The sequence below is a fragment of the Bombina bombina genome, chromosome 1, assembly GCF_027579735.1.
Source record: "Bombina bombina isolate aBomBom1 chromosome 1, aBomBom1.pri, whole genome shotgun sequence".
NCBI classification, from domain to species: Eukaryota; Metazoa; Chordata; class Amphibia; order Anura; family Bombinatoridae; genus Bombina; species Bombina bombina.
The window spans coordinates 924540243-924567028 of NC_069499.1; the positions used below are offsets into that span (position 1 = coordinate 924540243).

The following is a 26786-nucleotide window of genomic DNA, read 5'->3' on the forward strand; positions in this document are numbered from 1 at the left end:
ATAATTCAGATTTTAACGCATTAATCCTATAACCCGAGAAGGATCCGAATTGTTCTATAATTGAAATAAGTATGGGTATATTGTTTTGCGTGTTAGAGATATATAGCAGGATGTCATCCGCGTATAACGCAATTTTAAGCTCTGTTCTACCTATCTTTATTCCTTCCATTTGTGTTCTTATTGCTATTGCCAAGGGTTCAATTGAAATGTTAAAGAGGAGAGGGGAGAGGGGGCATCCCTGGCGTGTTCCCCTTTCCAGTGATATTTCCGAAGATAGTGTATTATTAACAATTAACCTCGTGAATGACTTTTTATATAAATTCTCCACAAATTTATGGAAATGTCCTCTGAACCCAAACCTATAGAGAGACGAGAGCAAATGATCCTGATGAATTGAATCAAATGCTTTTTCTGCATCAATTGAAACAATTGCTAAATCTGGGGAGTCCCCCTCTCTCCTCTGCCCCGCCAAATCAGTAGATTTAAAATAATCTATAGTGACTAATACTTCCCTGATCTTTGCTGTTAGATTTCGTTTCTGCAAAAATCCTGCTTGGTCTTTATGTATTATTTCCGGAAGTACCAATTGCAATCTCTTGGCTAAAATGGAGGTCAGGATCTTATAATCGGAATTTAATAATGCTATGGGCCTATAAGATTCCTTTTTTGTCGGATCCTTCCCGGGTTTAAGAATCAGTGTAGTGTGAGATGCACAAAACTGAGGCGAGACCACCTTTCCATCAATAAACATGTGGTTAAAAAGCTTACTTAGCGGTGAAACAACGAATGGTGCAAGGATTTTGTAAAATTCATTTGGTAATGCATCTGGACCAGGTGCCTTATTTGATGGAAGCTCCTGAATAGTCTTTAGAATTTCTTCCTGAGAAATTGGGGAGTTAACCATTAGCATTTTTTCACCGTCAAGTACAGGGTGGACAATTTTGCTCCAGAATTCATCTGATTTAACTTTGTCTGAATCCCTTAGAGAGTAAATTTTTGAAAAATATTCTGAGAAAATGTTGGCAATATCATCTATATTTATATGGGTTTTCTGCTTATGCAGAAGCTTATCTATTAATGGGGATCTTTTCTCTCTTTTTAACAGATTGGCCAATAACTTTCCAGCCTTATTGCCATAGCGATAAAGTCTTGCCTGAAGTTTAAGCTCCTTCTGAGTCTCTCTATAGGTTAGAAATGAGTCTCTTTCGTTTTTTGCTCCAATGTATCTGATCCAACTTCCCGGGGAGTTATCAAGCAAATAGCGATTATATGAGTTAATTACAGCTTTTGTCACTTCTGATTCTCTAATTCTTAGTGTTTTATTTCTATTAGCAATATATGAAATCATTTCCCCCCTAAGAACTGCCTTTGCAGCCTCCCAGAAAATATCTGGGCGATCAACATAAGTCTTGTTAAATTCAGCATACTCTTCATATTTGCTTTTTAACCAGTTTTTAAATTTTACATCATTCGTCAGCCATGTGGGGAAGAAGAAGCGAGAGGATCCTGGTTTGAAATCATTATATTGAATTTCTATTGTAATAGGGCTATGATCTGATATACAAATAGGGAGTATTTTGGCTATAATTTTCATTTTACATAGTCTTTCATCAATAAGGAACAAGTCTATTCTAGATAGAGTCTTATGAGCTCGAGACAGACAGGTGAAATCTCTTAGATCTGGGTTCTGGAGTCTCCATATGTCCCTGACTAACAAATTTTTGGAAATTTTCTTAAACATTTTAGTTTCTAGGCTGTCTCGCTTATTCCTCCCCACAGTAGGCTTCTGTCTAAGTCTATCCAAGGGTTGGTGTGGGGCCATATTGAAATCCCCGCCTAGAATTAGGTATCCTGTTGATTCAGAAATTATTTTTGATTGCAGAGTGTCCCAGAACATTGGATCAAACACATTGGGAGCGTATAGATTACAAAGTGTATATAGAATTCCTTCTATCTTTAATTTTAAAATTATATATCTCCCTTCCGGGTCTGAGATACTGTGCAAAGTTTCATATTTAATTCTTTTCCCTAACAAAATTGCCACGCCTCTCTTCCTTTTTGTGCCTGTGGAAGCAAACACTTCCTTTACCCATGAGAACTTCAGTTTTAGCACTTCCTGCATATTTAAATGAGTTTCTTGTAGCATAGCTATATCAGTACCAATTTTTTGTAATTGAACCAAAACTGATTTTCGTTTGATGGGAGAGGTGAGACCTCCAATATTCCAGGAGGTTATTTTACACTTATCTGCCCTGCCCATCCCTCATCCACCCTAAGAAAAAAACAAAACAAAAAAAAACAAAACAAAACAAAACAAAAAAAAAAAAAAAAAAAAAAAAAAAGAAGGAATTCCTAAAGCTATATACCCTCCTAGTGCAGGCATTCCCCCGGGGGCCCTGCACAACCCCCTTACAGAACTTACACCTTGCATCATATATCTAACTGTAATCTGTAAATTCGGAAATTATGCTGAACTTTCCCTTATTTTGTCTTATTTTCTTTCCTTCACCTATTGTCATTCCTTCCCAGTTCTTCTACTAATTTCTCTGCTTTTTCTGCAGATTCAAAAAAATAGACTTCATCATTGAGAGTAACTTTTAATTTAGCTGGGTAAATTATAGTGGCACGGTAACCTGCTTTAATAAGTTTCGTGCAAGTAGGGGATAGCTCTTTTCTTTTCCCCGCTGTTTCAGCGGAGAAATCTTGGAATAATAGTATATTGTTTGTCCCTAAGGAGATAGGTTGGTTCTTTCGGTAGTACTGAAAGATTACCATCTTATCCTGAAAGTTTAGTAGTTTAGCTATTATTGGTCTAGCTCTGATCTTCCCTCTTCCTTCGTCAGATTGACGCCCTACTCTGTGGGCCCTTTCAACTATTATTGGAGGGTAAGAAGGAGGTAATCCTAGTATTTGTACTAAGGTTTCAGATATAAATTTTCCCAAATTTTCATATTGTTTCCCCTCTGGGACCCCTATTATTCTTAGATTGTTTCTCCGCGAGCGATCTTCAAGATCCTCTATTTTAGCTTGTATTTTAGATAGCATTATATCTGCAGCTTTTAATTTAGAGCTATGGATTGAGCTGACATCCTCCAAGTCTGACACTCTTTGTTCAGCTTCTTGAAGTCTATTTGAGAATTGTCTGATTTCGTTAGTAAGAGATACAATATCTTGTTTAATCTCAAGTTTGAGAGATTCAAATCTTGGGGCAAGTGCTTCAGTTATACTGGATACTAATACTTGAGTATCTGCACTTTCTTTGTTATAGGAGAGGTTAGAGGAAAGTGAATGAATATCTACCTGTGTTTCTATCACATTTTTATTTTTCTTGTCTTTATGTCTAGCCGTCATAGCTGGTGAAGGGGTCTTAATGTGCGTGTGCACGAATTTATCCATGAATTAATTAAGTGCTTAGGAAAATCAAAAAGGGGCGGGGGATGAATTCCCCCGCCCAAAAATGCTAATTAGTGAAAAAAGGTGTTATGTGTTGTGAGGAGGGAGGAAGAGAAAAAAAAAAAAAAAAAAGGGGAGAGTGAGAAGTGGGTTGTGAGGATATTCAGTGAGGGTGTGCAAAAAAAAAAAAAAAAAAAAAAAAAAAGAAAAAGAAAGTGAGTTATAGTGTTTTTAAATTATGACGGTGTGTTACTTTAGGCAAAAGTTACACCAAAACAAGCTTAACCTATGTATCAGATTATTCTTTTCTCCTATTTCTAATAACTGCGATCACTCCTAATTCCTGAAGAGTTAGGCTATACTTTAACAGTATCCAATTTACTTATAATTTGTACTCAATTTTTATGTATATTCACATTTAATTTGCCAGTATATGAAATCAAAAGAACTACTACATTAATTTACCCCCTTTAGTACCTATGAGTGTCTCTTAACAATCTGCTACTTATGCAGTAAATATTTTATTTCAATAATTATCGCCAGTCCTGAAATTCACCTGAGGATGACAATTCTTATATAATATCTTTCTATTTCTCTGGGTTAGATGTACTATATGATACGGAGAAAGTCACCAATTTACTCCACTTATGTGTTCAATATTATTTAAGTCTGGCCTGTACCCAGCTTTGTATAATTGTCACAACAGAGATTATCAACTATTTGCCCTGGGACTGTGATTCATTACCCCCCTAGAGTAGAGAACACAAAGGGAAATACTCTTTGACACTTAAGCTATAATTCAACACCATATCTTAACTTTAAGATATATTTTTAAGATATGTTCTGTACTCTGAAATGGGCTGCCGATCAGTTAAAGAAAACCTGAAGTAGATTCATCTTAATAGTTAACTTATAAGTAAACAGTCTCAAAATAGAACACAGAAAATCAGAACATTTCATCATAGAATGACATAATCCCCTTATTCTTATCTTAACACTATGTTCCAAAGTATCCTAGATATTGCAAAGAACCTTAGAAAGTGTTCTACACAAAAAGATATTTTGTTGCTTTGAATAGAGCACAGGGAAAACCTGAATAAGTAACGAAGAAAGATCAGGCACAGCAATACTATACAGTAGATGGGAATAAAACTTTTATAGCATATATGCTGTTTTTTAATTATTACCAGCGGAGTAGCAGGGCGTATAACTATGCCCAGGTTTATGGGTCTCTGCCATCAAGGCATGTAGAGCATTTATTCATAGGCAAAAATAATATATTCTATGGACCAATTTTACTAGTAATCCTAAGGTGACCCTAGCACACTAAGTTTTTCTAAAAGAGGGTACTGTAAAATTGGCTGAGGATTAAAGTAGAATGAAATTGTAGCATATACCAACACATTTAAGTTTAAATGACAAAGCAAAACAGGTATGTTGTTAGAAATATGAAAGAACGTGGACACAGTGGGATATTTGGGACAAAATTAGTCTATAAGACAGTATACTGAAATCAAAAACGTTCTTCTGATAGTTCAGTCTTTTTATTGGGGCAGCTTATAGTGAGCAGGGAGGGAAAGTCATGCAGCCAAGACGCTGAAGAAGTTTAATAACTTGTGCAGCTTGGCAAAGAAGCAAAATAAATCACACTTTTTGGTCCACCCAATTTCCTTGTCCAAGTGTGGGGATTTAAATGGATAGGAAAGTGTGCTTTTACTTTTATGCTGCCGTGACTTTCAGGGTAAAAAAACTTCCCTTTGGGTTTTGCGATTTCTTTCTGTTAGATGACTTCTTTATCTAGTGCACAGACAAAATTCAGCAGTTTATATAGTGTGCACCTCAACAGAAAGAGAGTACCTTATACCATGCAGTTTGGTGCAATGGAATTGGCGGATCCTATACGTTCAGCGACCAGACAGGCAGATCAAGCCAGCACTGAGATATCTTCCTTCCTTCTTCGGTGGTTCAAGTGCCGAGTTACTTCCCAGCCCAAGATGACTGAGCGACACCTGTAGATGGAGGCTGCCAATAATCCACCAGCAGCATCGGTGTGTGGAAACACAAGGCAGCAGTCGCTTCCACACCACGCCAATGAGCAGCGCGGCGCCGACCCAGCTACGTCACCGGTCAGCGCCCTGATGGTCCAGGTGCACCTCTCCAGACACAGGACGGAAAGAAGCGGCAAATCCTCGTCCCGTCCAGGCCCAGGAAGGAACCCGGTAAGATTAGGCAATGGTTGGAACAGCACTTTGTTGGTGTGTTGAGCCGCTGGTAGACCAGATGTTTTCTTGAGGAATGTAGGTTCTTTAGGTTGGCTCCAGGAATCCCAAGTCCTTAGGCAATCAGCTGCAGGGCAATATCCCGTTCACCTCCTCACGCAACACCGGTGGGAGGGGTGAGGGAGAGCAGCCGGTACTTGCTGTTTAATATCCGCAGAGGACTGGGGTTAAGATGGTAACGGCCAAGCAATAAGAGATGCGGTGCCCTGTGGTAGCACCGCTATGGATCCGGGATCCAGTTGCCCTTGGATAGGTAGCCTCCCTGGACAAGGGTTTGAGCGCGAAAATTACCGCCAGTGGCTAGAGTGGAGAGCTAGAGAGAGCGTGCTCGCAGTGTGTCCTGCACTCAGTCTCCTCCCCCGGAACCATCTCCTCAGAGCATGCCATTTTAAGCAACTTTCTAATTTACTCCTATTATTATGTTTTCTTTGTTCTCTTGTTATCTTTATTTGAAAAAGAAGGCATCTAAGCTTTTTTCTCGGTTCAGAACTCTGGACAGTACTTTTTGATTGGTGGATGAATTTATCCACCAATCAGCAATGACAACCCAGGTTGTTCACCAAAAATGGGCCGGCATCTAAACTTACATTCTTGCATTTCAAATAAAGATACCAAGAGAATAAAGAAAATTTGATAATAGGAGTAAATTAGAAAGTTGCTTAAAATGTCATGCCCTATCTGAATCACGAAAGAAAAAATTTGGGTTCAGTGTCCCTTTAAGGCTCTTAAGCTGGCTAATTCTTTTATTACAGATGCCGCCTTTCAAATTGCCAAATTGGCGGCTAAGAATGCTGGATTTTCCATTTTAGCACGTAGAGCGTTGTGGTTAAAATCTTGGTCTGCTGATGTATCCTCTAAGTCAAGGCTTTTGGCTGTTCCTTTCAAGGGCAAAACCCTATTCGGGCCCGATTTGAAATAAATCATTTCTGACATTACGGGAGGTAAGGGTCATCTTTTACCTCAGGATAGAACTCCTAAATTGAGGGGTAAACGAAATAATTTTCGTTCCTTTCGGAATTTCAGAGAAATCCCCTCTTCTTCCCCTTCTTCCGCCAAGCAAGAAGGGAATTTTGCTCAGGCCAAGGCGGTCTGGAGACTCAACCAGTCATGGAACAAGGGTAAGCAATCCAAGAAGCCCGCTGCTGCTACTAAGTCAGCATGAAGGGGCAGCCCCCGATCCGGGACCGCATCTAGTAGGGGGCAGGTTTTCTCTCTTTGCCCAGGCTTGGGTAAGAGATGTACAGGATCATTGGTCATTGTGTCCCAAGGGTATCAGCTGGAATTCAAGAATTCTCTCCCAAGGGGGAGGTTTCTTCTTTCACTATTGTCTGCAGACCAGACAAAAAGAGAGGCGTTCTTATGTTGTGTAAAAGACCTCTCTACTATGGGAGTAATTCGTCCGTTCCAATGCTGGAACGAAGGCAGGGATTTTACTCAAATCTTTTCGTGGTCCCCAAAAAGGAGGGCACGTTCCGACCCATTTTAGATCTAAAGAGTCTAAACAGGTTTCTCAGAGTCCCATCTTTCAAGATGGAGACAATTCGAACAATTTTACCATTGGTCCAGGAGGGTCAATATATGACTACCGTGGACTTGAAGGATGCATATCTTCATATTCCAATCCACAAGAATCATCATGCATCGTGCATGGAGGTAATTGGATTGATGTTGGCGGCAATGGACATCGTTTCGTTTGCTCGTTTTCATCTCAGACCACTACAGCTGAGCATGCTCAGACAGTGGAACGGAGATTATACAAATTTGTCTACTCCGATAGATCTGGATCAGGAGACAAGAGACTCTCTACTTTGGTGGTTGTCTCAGGATCATCTGTCCCAAGGGACATACTTCCACAGACCCTCATGGGTGAAAACGACAGACGCCAGCCTTCTAGGTTGGGGTGCAGTTTGGAATTCTCTGAAGGCTCAGGGTGTGTGGACTCGGAGTCCCTTCTTCCTATCAATATTCTGGAATTGAGAGCAATATTCAATGCGCTTCATGCATGGCCTCAGTTGGCTTCGGCCAAGTTCATTTGCTTTCAGTCGGACAACATCACGACTGTGGCTTATATTAATCATCAGGGGTAACAAGAAGTCCCTTAGCGATGACAGAAGTATCCAAGATAATTTGATGGGCGGAGGCTCACTCTTATCTGTCAGCAATACACATCCCAGGAGTAGACAACTGGGAAGCAGATTATTTAAGCCGACAAGCTTTTCATCCGGGGGAGTGGTAACTCCATCCGGAGATATTTGCCTCACTGATTCTTCGATGGGGCAAACCGGAGTTGGATCTGATGGCGTCTCGACAGAATGCCAAGCTCCCAAGATACGGCTCCAGGTTGACAGATCCTCAGGCCAGTAGTTGCCTTGGCAGTGCCTTGGTCGTTCAACCTGGCTTATGTGTTTCCACCGTTTCCTCTCCTTCCTCGGGTGATTGCTCGGATCAAACAGGAGAGGGCTTCAGTAGTTCTAGTCGCACCTGCGTAGCCTTGCAGTACTTGGTATGCCGATCTAGTGGACATGTCCTCTCTGCCACCGTGGAAGCTTCCATTGAGGCAGGACCTTCTCATTCAGGGACCCTTTCAACACCCAAATTTAGTTTCTCTGCAACTGAATGCTTGGAGATTGAACGCTTAATTTTATCTAGGCAGGGGTTCTCTGATTCGGTCATTGATACTTTGATTCAGGCATGTAAGCCTGTTACTAGAAAGATCTACCATAAGATATGGCGTAAATATCTTGATTGGTGTAAATCCAAGGGCTACTCATGGAGTAGAGTCAGGATTCCAAGAATTCTGTCTTTTCTCCAAGAAGGATTGGAGAAAGGGTTATCAGCAAGTTCCTTAAAGGGCCAAATTTCTGCTTTGTCGATTTTATTGCACAAGCGTTTGGCAGATGTTCCAGACGCTCAGTCTTTTTGCCAGGCTCTGACCAGAATCAAGCCTGTGTTTAGATCAATTGCTCCTCCCTGGAGTTTGAATTTAGTTCTTAATGTTCTTCAAGGGGTTCCGTTTGAACCCATAGATATTAAGTTATTATCTTGGAAAGTTTTGTTTTTGGTTGCTATTTCTTCTGCTCGCAGAGTTTCTGAGCTTTCTGCGTTACAATGTGACTCACCTTATCTCATTTTTTATTGGATTCCTTCCTAAGGTTGTTTCAAATAAGAATATTAATCTGGAAATTGTGGTTCCTTCATTGTGTCCTAATCCTTCTTCTAAGAAGGAGCGTTTGTTGCATAACTTGGACGTAGTCAGTGCCCTGAAGTTTTACTTGCAGGCGACTAAGGACTTTCGTCAATCTTCTTCTTTATTTGTTGTTTTTTCTGGAAAGCATAGGGGCCAGAAAGCTACGGCTACCTCTCTTTCTTTTTGGCTGAAGAGTATCATCCGTCTGGCATATGAGACTGCTGGACTGCAGCCTCCTGAAAGAATTACGGCTCATTCCACTAGGGCTGTGGCTTCCTCATGGGCATTTAAAAATGATGCTTCTGTTGAACAGATTTGCAAGGCTGTGACTTGGTCGTCTCTTCATACTTTTTACAAATTTTACCAATTTGATACTTTTGCTTCTTCTGAGGCTGTTTTTGGGAGAAAGGTTCTTGAAGCAGTGGTGCCTTCCGTTTAGGTTCCTGTCTTGTCCCTCCCTTTCATCCGTGTCCTATAGCTTTGGTATTGGTATCCCACAAGTAAGGATGAAATCCGTGGACTAGTCATATCTTTGTAAAAGAAAAGGAAATTTATGCTTACCTGATACATTTATTTCTTTTACGATATGACGAGTCCACGGCCCTCCCTGTCTTTTTTTGGACAGGTATATATTTTTATTAAACTTTAGTCACCTCTGCACCTTTGGCTTTTCCTTTCTCTTCCTAACTTCGGTCGAATGACTGGATTGGGAGGGTAGGGAGGAGCTATATATACAGCTCTGCTGTGGTGCTCTTTGCCACTTCCTGTCAGCAGGAGGATAAATCCCACAAGTAAGGATGAAATCCGTGGACTCGTCATATCGTAAAAGAAATACATTTATCAGGTAAGCATACATTTCCTTTTATTTCATATTGGTAAGAGTCCATGAGACCCACCCTTTTTATGGTGGTTATGATTTTTTTTGTATAAAGCACAATTATTCCAATTCCTTGTTGATGCTTTCGCTCCTTTCTTATCACCCCACTTCTTGGCTGTTCGTTAAACTGAATTGTGGGTGTGGTGGGGGGTGTATTTTTTTTTGGGGGAAATAAGAACCTGGCCACCAGGAGGAGGCAAAGACACCCCAGCCAAAGGCTTAAATACTCCTCCCACTTCCCTCATCCCCCAGTCATTCTTTGCCTTTCGTCCCAGGAGGTTCGCAGAGAAGCGTCAGAAGTTTGTTTTGTCTCTTATGGAGGGTAGTACTCTTCGACATGGGACGGAAGCTTTAAGGGACACTGAACCCACATTTTTCTTTTGTGATTCAGATAGAGCATGCAATTTTAAGCAACTTTGTAATTTACTCCTATTATCATTTTTCTTCGTTCTCTTGCTATCTTTGTTTGAAAAAGAAGGCATCTAAGGTTTTTTTGCTTCAGCACTCTGGACAGCACTTTTTTTTTGGTGGATGAATTTATCCACTAATTAGCAAGAACAACCCAGGTTGTTCACCAAAAATGGTCCGGCATATAAACTTACATTCTTGCATTTCAAATAGATACCAAGAGAATGAAGAAAATTTGATAATAGGAGTAAATTAGAAAGTTGCTTAAAATTGCATGCTCTATCTGAATCACGAAAGAAAAAATTTGGGTTCAGTGTCCCTTTAAGTAATCAGTCTCTCAGTGAGGGCTTGGATGAAAGTTAGAGTCCAGAGATGCAGAAAGAGTCTTTCTGCGAAACCATCCCAACTCATATTAACAGCTCCACTAGTAATCAGCGTTGTCGAACTTTGCTGCCTACTTTCTTCTCTCAAGTCCATGACTGAGGCGCTGCTACTATTCGTCACACTTGAAGGGCCGTGTTCCTGTTCCAGGGCGTAGATTCTGGTAAGATTGTTTCATTTTACTTTATCAGAATGTACTGTAACTTTTTGTTTCCCATAAGGAACTATCTTGCGGGACTTAAGTATTTATAAGGGCCTCAGTGAGGCTCCTTGGGTATCTTGGAATCGAGGGTTAATATCTCTATTGAACAGGGGGGTTTTTAATCATGTTTATGTGATTCAATCCGCTTATGTGTAGTGTTTACTGGGCTCTTGGCTATAACATAAATGCCTTTGGTAGTTACGCGACCTTATGGTTGAGCGCACTTTTTGGACTGTACGGTTCACCATGTGACTGGACGTGTTTATGTTCTGGTCTTCCATTTCTGCATTCCTGACTGTGTGGCAACGTAAAAATTAGAGTCTGCTAGTGTCTGGTTCTAGGAGGTGGTGAGTTCTCCAGCCATTGTGGGTGTCAGGTGCAGTTTAAGTTTTTTCTTTAGTCCATATTATTTAATTCTCTATCTAGTTATGGAGGATTCTGATGCTGAGACTGTTCAAATTTCAGATTCTTCGGCTTGTGAAAAATGCGAATTGGCCCCTTTGACACAGGTCAATCAGTTATGTTTGATATGCCGTATTAGAGTGCCCTGTTCCTCGGGCTTGGGGAATCAGGGGTCTGCTGAGCCATCTGCCTCTGGGGGTTCTGTCCTATGAGAGACGAGTTCCCTACCGCTCCCTACTACTACACATGCGGGTAACCCAGATTGTTTATCCCTCCTTACAGGGCGGTTTGTTCCCCCACGGGGGTTGCAGCTCGTTTTCGCTTTCACATATTTTTGGCGTTTATGCGTCTGCAGAGTCCAGACATTTATTTGCGTTTGTGCTTGTGCCTGATTGTCCAGAGTCGAATGGCCTTGGGTGGGCCTATACAGTTCCCTGCGGGTGCAGCTGTTCCTGAGTGTTGTGCCTTTCGTTACATAATAGCGCTTCGCGTTTACTCAGACACGTTTTTGAGTTATTGGAGGATCCTATCCTTAACGGATATGGGAATCCACAGTATTCTACTTCGAGTGGCTCACCTCATTAGACTTGAGGGGATGACATAATCTCCAAATTGTCTGCTTTTTCAGATCTTTCCCAGTTTTTTGTTGGAAGATCAGGGTTCCGTTTGGCTGGTCCTGCGGGTATGCCTGTTTTCTTTCTGGGCATTAACCTACGGGTTGCCTTATAATTTCTTTTATCCGGTTAGGATGTCTCTTTTTATTTTCGAGTATATGTTTCCTTCGGGAACTTCTGGGATCGATTCTTTCTGGTTGCTTCTTCGGAAGTTTAAGGGACACGTTAGTCTTATGTTTGTCTGTTTTACCTGCCCCTCTGAGGGAGGATTTAGGCAACTTGACAGTTATGACCCCAGTTGTGGCTGGTCCTGCTGGGATTCAGATCTTCTGTCCTGTGGCTTATTCAGAGCTTCTGTCCTGTTGTCCGGTGGGGCGCTGAGTGCTCACAATTATTATTTGCTCTCTTAAAGGGATCGGTATGGCAGGAAGGATTGTGTCAGTCCTTATTCAGCCTTCAATCTGGTTGACCGGGTCAGTGGAGTTCTGCTGCGTCACTCTTTTTGTTTCGATTTCCTCGGGGCCTAAAGTTTATTTCCTCTCTTGGGAGGATTGGGGGTTTAGCACCTCCTTACCGCTGTTTTGGGCGGATTGGCCTTTTAAGGCTCTGGAATTGTCCTTGTACTTGTTAATGTTGTGGTTCTCTTCTTGAGACTTTTCGGACTTCGTCCATTCCTCGGGTTCCTTTGGGGAACCTGGTTCCCTTCGGGAGTTGGTTCCTTTGTAGGGACACGGGCAGTGTGGTCTCCTCGTGCTATCTTTAGGGTTTCTTCCCCGGAGCTGTGGGATGCTCCACATCCTTCATCTTCTACTCTGATTTTAGGGGGTGATGTGGAGACTAGCCTTTGTTTGTGTGACTTTGTCCTCGAGGTATCCCCTTGTTCTTGGCTCTAGTGACCTTGTTTCGGCCGTTGCTTCCTTAGCTCTTTGGAGCGCTGGACTCTGGTCTCGTCTTTTGGTCGGGACTTGCAAGTTTTTCTCGTTGTCCATTTTATTTTGGACTTTGTATGGTTATCTTCCGGGGGTCTGGTTTTTATACCAGACAGTGGATTTCAGTTTCCAGGTTCTGTTGGTTTGTGGGCTCGGACCTCCTCACTCTGGTTCTTCCAGTGGCGGAGGGTCTCACTCAGCGCTTCCCTTGTGGATCCCGTTGCGGGTTGTACTGGACTGTTAGGATCTAGAGCTGGTACGGGATTCCCCAGTTCCAGGAAACTTGGGCTGTGTCCTTTGGTTGGGCTAGATGAACTGGTTGAGGCTGGTGAGGTAGCTCAGTTGGTAAAAGCCCTGACTACAAGTAGCCTGTTTAAAAGATCTAAGGTCACAGGTTCAGATCCCAACATTCCGAGGTCGATTAAAGGAGTACCAATAAATTTGGTCAGTTTATTTTGGCTGCTGATGCCCCTTGGGCCTTCGCCTTGGTCGGCTTGCTGAAATAGTGTGATGGCTGTGATGAAGGGGTTCGCTATGGAACCTCTGCAGCTATGGCACCTTGCCTGGTGCTAGCAAGTTCAAATCTTCAGGGGATTCCTTCCAGATCAGGGTGTTGGAGATTTGTTTTCTCAGTGCAGCTTATGGCTGTGTCCTGGGGGCAGGGGCTTTGTCCTTCAGCCTTTTTACCGGCCCCCCTTGTCTGGGGGGGGCTTATATCCTTCTTTCGGAAGTGTGGTCCCTATCTTAGGGCTTCTCCTATCTTCTGGAGATTGGGACAGACGGGTTAACCTATTCGGAGAGAGGTATACTCTCTGGGTTGTTCTGTCCATCTGGAGAGTTGCTGGCTCCGCCTTGTCTATATTGGGCCTTTAGCTAGATCTCTAGGTCTACGGCCTTGTCGACGGTCTCCATGTGGTGTTTTTAGGTTGGCATCCGAGCACTGTTTTAGTGGTTGTGCCATTTTTCCGCTCGTTTTTTGAGCTGGGGTTTTTCTGGTCCCCTGGTTTCAGATCTGCGGATGCTTGGGCTGGCATGGCTAGAGGTAGGTCCTGAGATCCGTTCTTCTCGGATCTTGGGGGTGCGTTGGTCCTCGTTGAGGTTCTGGGCTCGCCTTTTATTTTCAAGACCTATGTGTAGGTCTGGCGGTTTCGGTTGCCTAGGCTCGAGTGTGCCTTCTGTAGTGGAGGTTTAGCACTCTACATTTTGGGAGCCGCTTCTAGCAAGTATAACTTCTGTGTCATCCTGAGGATGGCTGCGTGTTCTTGACTCAAATGTTTACCTTTGTTTCGGGTCTGCTAAGTTCGGGTGATGTTTGGTCTCCTTTTTCAGTTGTTACTAGGCGCTGGTTGTCTTTCTGCCTGGCAAGTGCAGGGTTGCTCTTTATGTCCAGCTGCAGCTGTTTGCACCTTGATTGTTTGCTAGCTAGCTGTTCCAATCCTTTGCATGTTGTTGGGAGAACCTTTTCTCTTTTCTGCTACCTGGTTCTAAACCTTGTGGTTTCTATTTGGATTGGGCGCTGCCTCCCCTTGTTGTCAGGACCCATTTATTTCTTGCGAGCTTGGTTTAATTTGGGATTTTTCCTTTTATGGCGTTTGTGGTAACCTTTCGGTTTCCGTTTGGTTCTTCCTTTTCTTATTCCTTTGGGAGTTTTGGCTGGGGTTCCCTTGGCTGGTAAAGGGTGTGTGGTGGGGGACCGACTGTTGGGCGATGGTGTCTCCCGGAGGACTGTTTGCTCAGTTGAGTCTGATGTTGCGGTCTCTAGCTAGGCTTCCGGGCTATCTAGTGGTCAGTGTCCTTGGGGCCTTTTCCTTCCTGTTTTTCTCGGCTTTGGACGAAGCAGGGTTTTTTGTTGGGTAGTGGGTTTTCACAACTGGTGCCCACAGAATGGGCAGCCTATTGTACCCTCCCGTTTTGGCATTCAGTGTCCTCTATAGCTTGGGTATTGTTTCCCCAAAAGTAATGAATGCAGGTGTGGACTCTTTCCATTAAGGAAGAAAAACATAAATTATGCTTACCTGATGTTCCTTGTTCCTCGGCAGAATAACTGGGGGATGAGGGAAGTGGGAGGAGTATTTAAGCCTTTGGCTGGGGGTGTCTTTCCCTCCTGCTGGTGGCCAAGTTCTTATTTCCCAAAAGTAATGAATGCAGCTGTGGACTCTTTCCATCGGGAAAATTATCAGGTAAGCATAATTTATGTTATTCGTTTGCATATACAAATATTTGCACTTATAGTTATAAGCATTTTCAGGCTTATAAAAGAGCAATTGAACTTGCGACTGCATGGCAGTAAATTAAGCTGTTTTAGTAGTTTGACACATATTTAATGTCACACATTCAGCACCTCTTGTTTTTGTGTAAAAATGTTTGTCCTGTACAACCTACATAGACAAAAAAGCCAATTCTGCAAATTGCTTAAAGCATTTGTTGATTTGCAGCATTTTGAAGAAAACCTATTTTTGCAGAATTTGCTTTTTTGGATCTCTAGAGGCCAAGCACAATTTTCATGTAAATAGAAGATTTCTTTCATGTAATTAACAAGAGTCCATGAGCTAGTGACGTATGGGATATACATTCCTACCAGGAGGGGCAAAGTTTCCCAAACCTTAAAATGCCTATAAATACACCCCTCACCACACCCACAAATCAGTTTTACAAACTTTGCCTCCAAGGGAGGTGGTGAAGTAAGTTTGTGCTAGATTCTACGTTGATATGCGCTCCGCAGCAAGTTGGAGCCCGGTTTTCCTCTCAGCGTGCAGTGAATGTCAGAGGGATGTGAGGAGAGTATTGCCTATTGAATGCAGTGATCTCCTTCTACGGGGTCTATTTCATAAGGTTCTCTGTTATCGGTCGTAGAGATTCATCTCTTACCTCCCTTTTCAGATCGACGATATACTCTTATATTTACCATTTCCTCTACTGATTCTCGTTTCAGTACTGGTTTGGCTTTCTACAAACATGTAGATGAGTGTCCTGGGGTAAGTAAGTCTTATTTTCTGTGACACTCTAAGCTATGGTTGGGCACTTTATTTATAAAGTTCTAAATATATGTATTCAAACATTTATTTGCCTTGACTCAGAATGTTCAACTTTCCTTATTTCCAGACAGTCAGTTTCATATTTGGGATTATGCTTTAAATTATCATATTTTTTCTTACCTCAAAAATTTGACTTTTTTCCCTGTGGGCTGTTAGGCTCGCGGGGGCTGAAAATGCTTCATTTTATTGCGTCATTCTTGGCGCGGACTTTTTTGGCGCAAAAATTCTTTTCCGTTTCCGGCGTCATACGTGTCGCCGGAAGTTGCGTCATTTTTGACGTTATTTTGCGCCAAAAATGTCGGCGTTCCGGATGTGGCGTCATTTTTGGCGCCAAAAGCATTTAGGCGCCAAATAATGTGGGCGTCTTATTTGGCGCCAAAAAATATGGGCGTCGCTTTTGTCTCCACATTATTTCAGTCTCATTTTTCATTTGCTTCTGGTTGCTAGAAGCTTGATGTTTGGCATTTTTTTCCCATTCCTGAAACTGTCTTATAAGGAATTTGATCTATTTTGCTTTATATGTTGTTTTTTCTCTTACATATTGCAAGATGTCTCACGTTGCATCTGAGCCAGAAGATACTACAGGAAAACCACTGCCTGCTGGATCTACCAAAGCTAAGTGTATCTGCTGTAAACTTTTGGTAGCTATTCCTCCAGCTGTTGTTTGTAATAATTGTCATGACAAACTTGTTAAAGCAGATAATATTTCCTTTAGTGATGTACCATTGCCTGTTGCAGTTCCCTCAACATCTAAGGTGCAGAATGTTCCTGATAACATAAGAGATTTTGTTTCTGAATCCATAAAGAAGGCTTTGTCTGTTATTTCTCCTTCTAGTAAACGTAAAAAGTCTTTTAAATCTTCTCTCTCTACAGATGAATTTTTAAATGAACACCATCATTCTGATTCTTTGGACTCTTCTGGTTCAGAGGATTCTGTCTCAGAGATTGATGCTGATAAATCTTCATATTTATTTAAGATGGAATTTATTCGCTCTTTACTTAAAGAAGTACTAATTGCTTTAGAAATAGAGGATTCTAGTCCTCTTGATACTAATTCTATACGTTTGGATAAGGTTTTTAAAGCTCCTGCGGTTATTCCAGAAGTCTTTCCTGTTCCTAATGCTATTTCTGCAGTAATTGCTAAGGAATGGGATAAATTGGGTAATTCATTTACTCCTTCTAAACGTTTTAAACAATTATATCCTGTTCCGCCTGACAGGTTAGAATTTTGGGACAAAATCCCTAAAGTTGATGGGGCTATTTCTACCCTTGCTAAACGTACTACCATTCCTACGTCAGATGGTACCTCGTTTAAGGATCCTTTAGATAGAAAAATTGAATCTTTTCTAAGAAAAGCTTATCTATGTTCAGGTAATCTTCTTAGACCTGCTATATCATTGGCTGATGTTGCTGCAGCTTCAACTTTTTGGTTGGAAACTCTAGCGCAACAAGTAACAAATCGTGATTCTCATGATATTATTATTCTTCTCCAGCATGCTAATAATTTCATCTGTGATGCCATTTTTGATATTATTAGAGTTGATGTTAGATTTATGTCTCTGGCTATCTTAGCCAGAAGAGCTTTATGGCTTAAGACTTGGAATGCTGATATGGCTTCTAAATCAACTCTACTTTCCATTTCTTTCCAGGGAAACAAATTATTTGGTTCTCAGTTGGATTCTATTATTTCAACTGTTACTGGTGGGAAAGGAACTTTTTTACCACAGGATAAAAAGTCTAAAGGTAAAAACAGGGCTAACAATCGTTTTCGTTCCTTTCGTTTCAACAAAGAACAAAAGCCTGATCCTTCGTCCTCAGGAGCAGTTTCAGTTTGGAAACCATCTCCAGTCTGGAATAAATCCAAGCCTGCTAGAAAGGCAAAGCCTGCTTCTAAGTTCACATGAAGGTACGGCCCTCATTCCAGTTCAGCTGGTAGGGGGCAGGTTACGTTTTTTCAAAGAAATTTGGATCAATTCTGTTCACAATCTTTGGATTCAGAACATTGTTTCAGAAGGGTACAGAATTGGTTTCAAGATGAGACCTCCTGCAAAGAGATTTTTTCTTTCCCATGTCCCAGTAAATCCAGTGAAAGCTCAAGCATTTCTGAATTGTGTTTCAGATCTAGAGTTGGCTGGAGTAATTATGCCAGTTCCAGTTCCGGAACAGGGGATGGGGTTTTATTCAAATCTCTTCATTGTACCAAAGAAGGAGAATTCCTTCAGACCAGTTCTGGATCTAAAATTATTGAATCGTTATGTAAGGATACCAACGTTCAAGATGGTAACTGTAAGGACTATATTGCCTTTTGTTCAGCAAGGGAATTATATGTCCACAATAGATTTACAGGATGCATATCTGCATATTCCGATTCATCCAGATCATTATCAGTTCCTGAGATTCTCTTTTCTAGACAAGCATTACCAATTTGTGGCTCTACCGTTTGGCCTTGCTACAGCTCCAAGAATTTTCACAAAGATTCTCGGTGCCCTTCTGTCTGTAATCAGAGAACAGGGTATTGTGGTATTTCCTTATTTGGACGATATCTTGGTACTTGCTCCGTCTTTACATTTAGCAGAGTCTCATACGAATCGACTTGTGTTGTTTCTTCAAGATCATGGTTGGAGGATCAATTTACCAAAAAGTTCTTTGATTCCTCAAACAAGGGTAACCTTTCTGGGTTTCCAGATAGATTCAGTGTCCATGACTTTGTCTTTAACAGACAAGAGACGTCTAAAATTGATTACAGCCTGTCGAAACCTTCAGTCTCAATCATTCCCTTCGGTAGCCTTATGCATGGAAATTCTAGGTCTTATGACTGCTGCATCGGACGCGATCCCCTTTGCTCGTTTTCACATGCGACCTCTTCAGCTCTGTATGCTGAACCAATGGTGCAGGGATTACACGAAGATATATCAATTAATATCTTTAAAACCGATTGTTCGGCACTCTCTAACGTGGTGGACAGATCACCATCGTTTAATTCAGGGGGCTTCTTTTGTTCTTCCGACCTGGACTGTAATTTCAACAGATGCAAGTCTGACAGGTTGGGGAGCTGTTTGGGGGTCTCTGACGGCACAAGGAGTTTGGGAATCTCAGGAGGTGAGATTACCGATCAATATCTTGGAACTCCGTGCAGTTTTCAGAGCTCTTCAGTTTTGGCCTCTTCTGAAGAGAGAATCGTTCATTTGTTTTCAGACAGACAATGTCACTACTGTGGCATACATCAATCATCAAGGAGGGACTCACAGTCCTCTGGCTATGAAAGAAGTATCTCGAATTTTGGTTTGGGCGGAATCCAGCTCCTGTCTAATCTCTGCGGTTCATATCCCAGGTGTAGACAATTGGGAAGCGGATTATCTCAGTCGCCAAACGTTGCATCCGGGCGAATGGTCTCTTCACCCAGAGGTATTTCTTCAGATTGTTCAATTGTGGGGGCTCCCAGAGATAGATCTGATGGCCTCTCATCTAAACAAGAAACTTCCCAGGTATCTGTCCAGATCCCGGGATCCTCAGGCGGAGGCAGTGGATGCATTATCACTTCCTTGGAAGTATCATCCTGCCTATATCTTTCCGCCTCTAGTTCTTCTTCCAAGAGTAATCTCCAAGATTCTGAGGGAATGCTCGTTTGTTCTGCTAATAGCTCCGGCATGGCCTCACAGGTTTTGGTATGCGGATCTTGTCCGGATGGCATCTTGCCAGCCATGGACTCTTCCGTTAAGACCAGACCTTCTGTCACAAGGTCCTTTTTTCCATCCGGATCTGAAATCCTTAAATTTAAAGGTATGGAGATTGAACGCTTGATTCTTGGTCATAGAGGTTTCTCTGACTCCGTGATTAATACTATGTTACAGGCTCGTAAATCTGTATCTCGAGAGATATATTATAGAGTCTGGAAGACTTATATTTCTTGGTGTCTTTCTCATCATTTTTCTTGGCATTCTTTTAGAATACCGAGAATTTTACAGTTTCTTCAGGATGGTTTAGATAAGGGTTTGTCCGCAAGTTCTTTGAAAGGACAAATCTCCGCTCTTTCTGTTCTTTTTCACAGAAAGATTGCTATTCTTCCTGATATTCATTGTTTTGTACAAGCTTTGGTTCGTATAAAACCTGTCATTAAGTCAATTTCTCCTCCTTGGAGTTTGAATTTGGTTCTGGGAGCTCTTCAAGCTCCTCCGTTTGAACCTATGCATTCATTGGACATTAAATTACTTTCTTGGAAAGTTTTGTTCCTTTTGGCCATCTCTTCTGCTAGAAGAGTTTCTGAATTATCTGCTCTTTCGTGTGAGTCTCCTTTTCTGATTTTTCATCAGGATAAGGCGGTGTTGCGAACTTCTTTTGAATTTTTACCTAAAGTTGTGAATTCCAACAACATTAGTAGAGAAATTGTGGTTCCTTCATTATGTCCTAATCCTAAGAATTCTAAGGAGAAATCATTGCATTCTTTGGATGTTGTTAGAGCTTTGAAATATTATGTTGAAGCTACGAAATCTTTCCGTAAGACTTCTAGTCTATTTGTTATCTTTTCCGGTTCTAGGAAAGGCCAGAAAGCTTCTGCCATTTCTTTGGCATCTTGGTTGAAATCTTTAATTCATCTTGCCTATGTTGAGTCGGGTAAAATTCCGCCTCAAAGAATTACAGCTCATTCTACTAGGTCAGTATCTACTTCCTGGGCGTTTAGGAATGAAGCTTCGGTTGACCAGATCTGCAAAGCAGCAACTTGGTCCTCTTTGCATACTTTTACTAAATTCTACCATTTTGATGTATTTTCTTCTTCTGAAGCAGTTTTTGGTAGAAAAGTTCTTCAGGCAGCGGTTTCAGTTTGAATCTTCTGCTTATGTTTTTTGTTAAACTTTATTTTGGGTGTGGATTATTTTCAGCAGGAATTGGCTGTCTTTATTTTATCCCTCCCTCTCTAGTGACTCTTGTGTGGAAAGATCCACATCTTGGGTAGTCATTATCCCATACGTCACTAGCTCATGGACTCTTGTTAATTACATGAAAGAAAACATAATTTATGTAAGAACTTACCTGATAAATTCATTTCTTTCATATTAACAAGAGTCCATGAGGCCCACCCTTTTTTGTGGTGGTTATGATTTTTTTGTATAAAGCACAATTATTCCAATTCCTTATTTTATATGCTTCGCACTTTTTTTCTTATCACCCCACTTCTTGGCTATTCGTTAAACTGATTTGTGGGTGTGGTGAGGGGTGTATTTATAGGCATTTTAAGGTTTGGGAAACTTTGCCCCTCCTGGTAGGAATGTATATCCCATACGTCACTAGCTCATGGACTCTTGTTAATATGAAAGAAATGAATTTATCAGGTAAGTTCTTACATAAATTATGTTTTTTCAGAGTCTCTCTAAGGATCATGTTCTGTTGAACATACGGATGTATGCATCTCCTTGTGAAATATGTTGGGCTGTCTAACAGTGATTGTATTTTGTTTTGCAGACATGTGTGTTGATGAGACAGCAACATGAAGCAGCAGCCCTGAATGCAGTGCAAAGAATGGAGTGGCAGTTAAAGGTGCAGGAGCTAGACCCCACCAGCCACAAAACCCTGTGCGTTAATGAGGTTCCTTCTTTCTATGTGCCAATGGTGGACGTTAATGATGACTTTGTGCTCTTGCCAGCATGACAAGGTGGAAATCCAAGTCTGTATTTCTGGTTTTCATAAACCCAAAACTGGCAAGGCCGGGCCCCTTTGGCTGTGGTGAGCTTTCACTTCAAATGCATCTTATTGCTTGCTGATGAATCCACTGCTTAGAAGAGGAGGAAGCATTCACAGGAATAGATACAATAAGAAATTGCACTTCACAGCTTAACTCAACTATATCCCGCGAGAGAGGGCGCTGTCCCTCAAATACGGAGACGCACGCACAGGTAGTGTCAGAGTAGAGCAAGGAATCAAGTGAATCAACATGAAGTGTCTGCCAATGCAGACATGACTGCTTTCTGCAAACCGGGCACTTTCACTCAGTTCATGCTTGTTGATCTTATGCTAAGAACTTGATTTTTTGTATTTCTTTTGAGAAAGGTAGTGGCATTTCCCCTTTTCTCAATTTCTTTGTTTTCAGCTGCAGATCCAATGATCTATGAACTTCTAAGGGTCTATTTTATTGGCGTTTTTTCTGTCTCATCAGGTTGAAATCTTGCAAGATGAAATAAGCCTTCAGGAGCTGACTACCTCATTGGTCAGCCCATATATTCAGAGGCCTCAATTCTCCTGGGATGACCTAATTCCACTTTTTTTTTTCTTCTTCTTCTTCTTCTTCCCCCTCCCATCATGTTTGACTGGTCCATAATTCTTTCCCAATACTTCATGTTCTGGATGAGGCGGATTGTAAGTCATGAGTATGATTTTATTATGTGAATAACTTAACCAGTTCATCATTTGTATATATTTTTTTTTCTCTCCTTTAAATCTTTGGGCATTTTGTTTCTCGTACTGAGAATATAACTTGATACACTACAGAGCCAATACTCCTATGTAAAAAGAAAAAATGTATCTGGTAAATGCTGTACAGTTTTTATACACATTACCCAATGTACCTTTGCTGCCTCCTAGATAAATTATTTTGCAAACACATTACTGCACAGTTGTAAATAACTTATGTACTGTAACATCACTTTCAGTTTTGTGTAAAGAAATAAATTAAAAAGTTGTATTATATAGTTTACCCTAGGCAGCACTAACCATTGTAATGAGGGGTTGTTCGAGTTGGGCTGCTATGGGCCAAAATTGTGTTGTTCAGTATTTTAGTAAATTCTCTTCATTGTTGTGCCCCCTTGACACCTAGATCTGCCTTCTATAACATTCATAAAATTCCAAAGTGGTGATTTCTTATTTATTTTTTGTCCCCAAACCTTTGTTAGAATACCAGTGGAAAGTGAGCCTAGAATCCTAAATTTTGCTTAAAGGGAACAGGATCACGCTAAAAATTTATCCCAAAGGAACAGATTAATTTGTTAGATATGTTTTACATTTTGCAGAGGGAAAGGTTATATATATATATATATATATATATATATATATATATATATATATATATATATATATAGAAAACTGATAATCTTAAAGAAATTTTTTTGAGACTTGTTTTAGAATCAAAGTTCTCATAAAAAGCTAATTTAGTTTTGTTTTTTTGGGGGGGCTAATGTACTGTTTTGTTTTGGGGGTTGTTGTTTTTGTTTTGTTTTTTGTCTATGTTCAGTGCATAGTTTTCTTATGCTTGCTTTACCCAACATTGCTTAAATGAGATGGAAGAGTAGTATATCACCTGCTGTAGCTGTAAAACTTCTCCCAGTCTATGCATTTATTTTATTTGCTACCTTTTTTTTTAACATATAGATTTATGTTCATTACAAAGCCAGTTTCTGACTTTGGGCCCAAATGTGTGGATTGTAAGTCTGTGTTTCTTGTTTAGTGTTAAATAGTTGATTTTAATTTTACCTATCTTGTTTATATCTCTACAAGTACTTCACCAGTTGATATATTCCCAAAATTTGCAATATCAATAGGTAGTTTTCCATTAGTCCTTTTGGATAATTGCTCTGATCATTGGCTGAAACCGTGGAAGGTTCACACTCAGACAGAGCCATAAGCTTATTGTGCACCTAATAGAATACTTCATCTATTTTATTTTATAGCATATATGATTTGTTGTGCTTGACTTTGTATTTTTTTTTAATCATATTAAGCAAATGTTGTATCCATAGCCTAGCTCTCGTTTCATTGCCACCATACTTGTAGGACTGCAACTTGTGTTTAGACACTGATGGATATCTTGTTGCCTTTTCTCTCTGTGCAGGAGGTTATTTAATATTTTACGTAGATATTCTACAGTTATACAAATTTAAAACGAGGGATGAGTGTGTGCATCCCTTTTGCCTTTCTTTTCATGTATGGTTACTAAATTTTGCTGCAGATTGAGTATTTTTTTTTACACTTTGTGTAATAGCAGGTGTTCCATGTTTATTACTCTAAAAATCTATAGTCTACATTCCACGTGGTTTCTCATTAAAGTCCGTTTAGAGACGCACAAAACATCAAAAGGTGGTAAATTTGAGACCATTCAGAAAAGCATTATAGACTGCTGGAGCTGAAGCAAGTCTTTTAAGGGAAGAGCAGCATATGAACTAGTTTTTTTTTTAAAAAAAAAATACATATTTTGTTTAAGAACAAACAGCTTTGTTTTTATGCACGTAGTTTAACAATTTAATTTAATTCTGTTCGCTTAGGCAACATTTAATCTTTACAGGACAACAAAGATAAAGCTAAGATCCACCCCCTCCCTTTTTTTTCCCATACTCAGAATTTAAGACTGTAATCTTCAACTCATATACAAGTATAAACATGCTGCAGGTTCAGTGTGACCAAATTTAGCAACTTCTGTTCTCTGTAATTCCATTGAAGTGCTCATATCTGGGTATTCCAATAATGTTAAAATATTGATGCTCTTTAAAACATTGTGGATTTTTCAACTCCATTAATAAGAAATGTGACTTGTTTTTTTGTTAGTTTTCTTTTGTTTTAAGAGATATTGTTGAACCTTACAACTACACTTGGGAATCTCTGACCTAGGCAAATCAAACTCCCTTTTGTGGATTTCCAACATCTCACCTAGTGTGTGCCTTAATGCAAAGAAAGGTGTACCTGTTACAGGCTAAGTTAGCCATTTCTTTACATTTTACTTTACTTTTCTGACTCAATCCATCCTGTTAATAGAAAAACAATCTCAGGTCTTTGGGGTACACAGCAGTTCCTTGTTGGCACTCTAAAAATAAGGTAGCTGCAAGGTAATAGCCATTTAGAACCATATACACCTTTTAGGGGGTGTTCCTTTGGGATTTGTTCCTGTGTCCTAGAAAGACAATATCATTTTATACTTATTTCCATGCAATTAATTGCATTTGTATAACCCTTCTATCTAGCTGCACTGTATTTTAACAGCCTTGCCAATTTTAACATTTAAAATATTATTTTAAATTTGATTATCCAGGGTGTGGGGTGCAGGATATATATTTATTTTTTTCCCCTAATAGAAAAAACAAACAAAACTATATTTAGGACTGATAAAAAAAATTAAAAAATGCATGGATACTTTCCATTACAATCAGCAAGGTGCAAAGTTTATTTATTATCTTACACCTGTGGTATGGGGTTTTATGTCTCGACAGATTGTACATTTTCCTCCTGTATTGCATATTTGAGACATTGTACATAAGTGTAAATATGAAGCTAGCAGTTTGGTCCACACCTTCTTTGTAACAGTTCACTTCAGTACAGTGTGTGGATTGATACAGCAGCCAGATTGCGTTGTTGGTAATGTAACAATGTATAATTTTTTTCAATTTGTTAGTTTGTGTACATATTATTTTGGCAGCACTGGTGCTGCCACTGCTCTGCCCTTGCAGTTCAATCATTCAGCTGTATACAACCTCCTGCAAAATGACAAAGTGAATAAAGGTTATTTTCTACGATTGCATGTACAGAAAGAAGTCCAGCAATGCTGTTGTCCTTAAGAGATAATGTTTGTAAATAAATTTAAAAAAGAAAAAAATGTCTCTGGTAATCATTTTTGTTGTCATTACTATATGGAAGTTGTAAGTTCACATTTTTGTATAGTGGGGTTTGGAGACTAGACCAAGAGAGGGGTTGACAAATTCAAGAAACCAGCGAGATATCACTCCTAATGTTTTGGATCATCCTACATTTACGTCTGTTTAATCGCCTGTACTTAAAATTTGCATCTAGCCACTCTATACCTTAGCTTATACGTTTCATGTACCTTTGTCAACCCTCAGACTAATATATTATACTATTGAATGCATTTTCACAGATTTTGATATCATCATTTTATGGTGTTTGGGCAGTAACCTCTAAATTTCTTTCCAGAAAAAGGTTAGCCTAAAGGGACTCTAGTGAAAATTAAGACTTCACAATTCAGAAAGAGCATGCAATTTTAAGATACTTAACAGTTTAATTCCATTATCAAATTTTGCAGTCTGTTTATATGCACTCATCCTGTGGTACCAGCTACTACTGAGCATGTGCACAAGTTTAAAAGTGTGTACATATACCAATCTGTGATTGGCTGATGGCTGTCAATAGATACAGCGGGCCAGCTAATTGGGGGGGGGGGGGGGTCAGGAAAAAAAACTACTGCTTATTTGAAATTCAAAATAACTTATTACCTTGTCTTTTTATTATGCACTTGTTAATTATAGAATTCTACTGTATTAAATGTCCTTTTAAAAAAATGGTAACTGAAAGTAATCTATACACTGAAATTCAGATTTAAATGAGGTTAAACAGTTAATAAATCTTCTAGATATGCACAGATGTTACATCTGGTTAGCCTGGGGAATATTCGCCTCCTGAACATTAGGAGGCAAGACACGCCAGCATACCAGACCTTTTAAATCCCTCTCATTTCCTAGGATCCTCAGTCATTTTCTTTTGCCTTCTTTATGAGGAGTAAGGTGAAAGTGAAGTGCAACATATACTCATTGTTGAAAGAGGATCCTCTAACCGATCTGAGGCCCAGTTCCGCCTCGTATTAACCTGTTGTTCAGAGTTGTAGACAAGGAGTTATCAACCAGGCAATGAAAAGTATTTCTTTCATGTAATTGGCAAGAGTCCATGAGCTAGTGACATATGGGATATACAATCCTACCAGGAGGGGCAAAGTTTCCCAAACCTCAAAATGCCTATAAATACACCCCTCACCACACCCACAATTCAGTTTTACAAACTTTGCCTCCTATGGAGGTGGTGAAGTAAGTTTGTGCTAAGATTTCTACGTTGATATGCGCTTCTCAGCATTGTTGAAGCCCGATTCCTCTCAGAGTACAGCGAATGTCAGAGGGACGTGAAGGGAGTATCACCTATTGAATACGATGATTTCCCTAACGGGGGTCTTTTTCATGGGTTCTCTGTTATCGGTCGTAGAGATTCATCTTCTACCTCCCTTTTCAGATCGACAATATACTCTCAAATTTACCATTACCTCTACTAAAGAACTGTTTTAGTACTGGTTTGGCTATCTGCTATATGTGGATGGGTGTCTTT

The 26786-nt window shown here is 40.3% G+C and overlaps 1 protein-coding gene across 4 annotated transcripts in view; it reads left to right on the forward strand.

Moving 5' to 3' along the window:
* The window catches only part of ANKRD11 (ankyrin repeat domain containing 11), a 1020931-nt gene extending 995731 nt beyond the window's left edge, over positions 1-25200 (forward strand). For all 4 annotated transcript variants that reach the window (XM_053690514.1, XM_053691658.1, XM_053691096.1 and 1 more), the window contains one exon: positions 21165-25200. In XM_053690514.1, coding sequence (XP_053546489.1) covers positions 21165-21350 — 186 coding nt within the window. In that variant the 3' untranslated portion in view covers positions 21351-25200. The remainder of the gene's footprint in view (positions 1-21164) is intronic.
* Positions 25201-26786: the final 1586 nt, after the last annotated feature.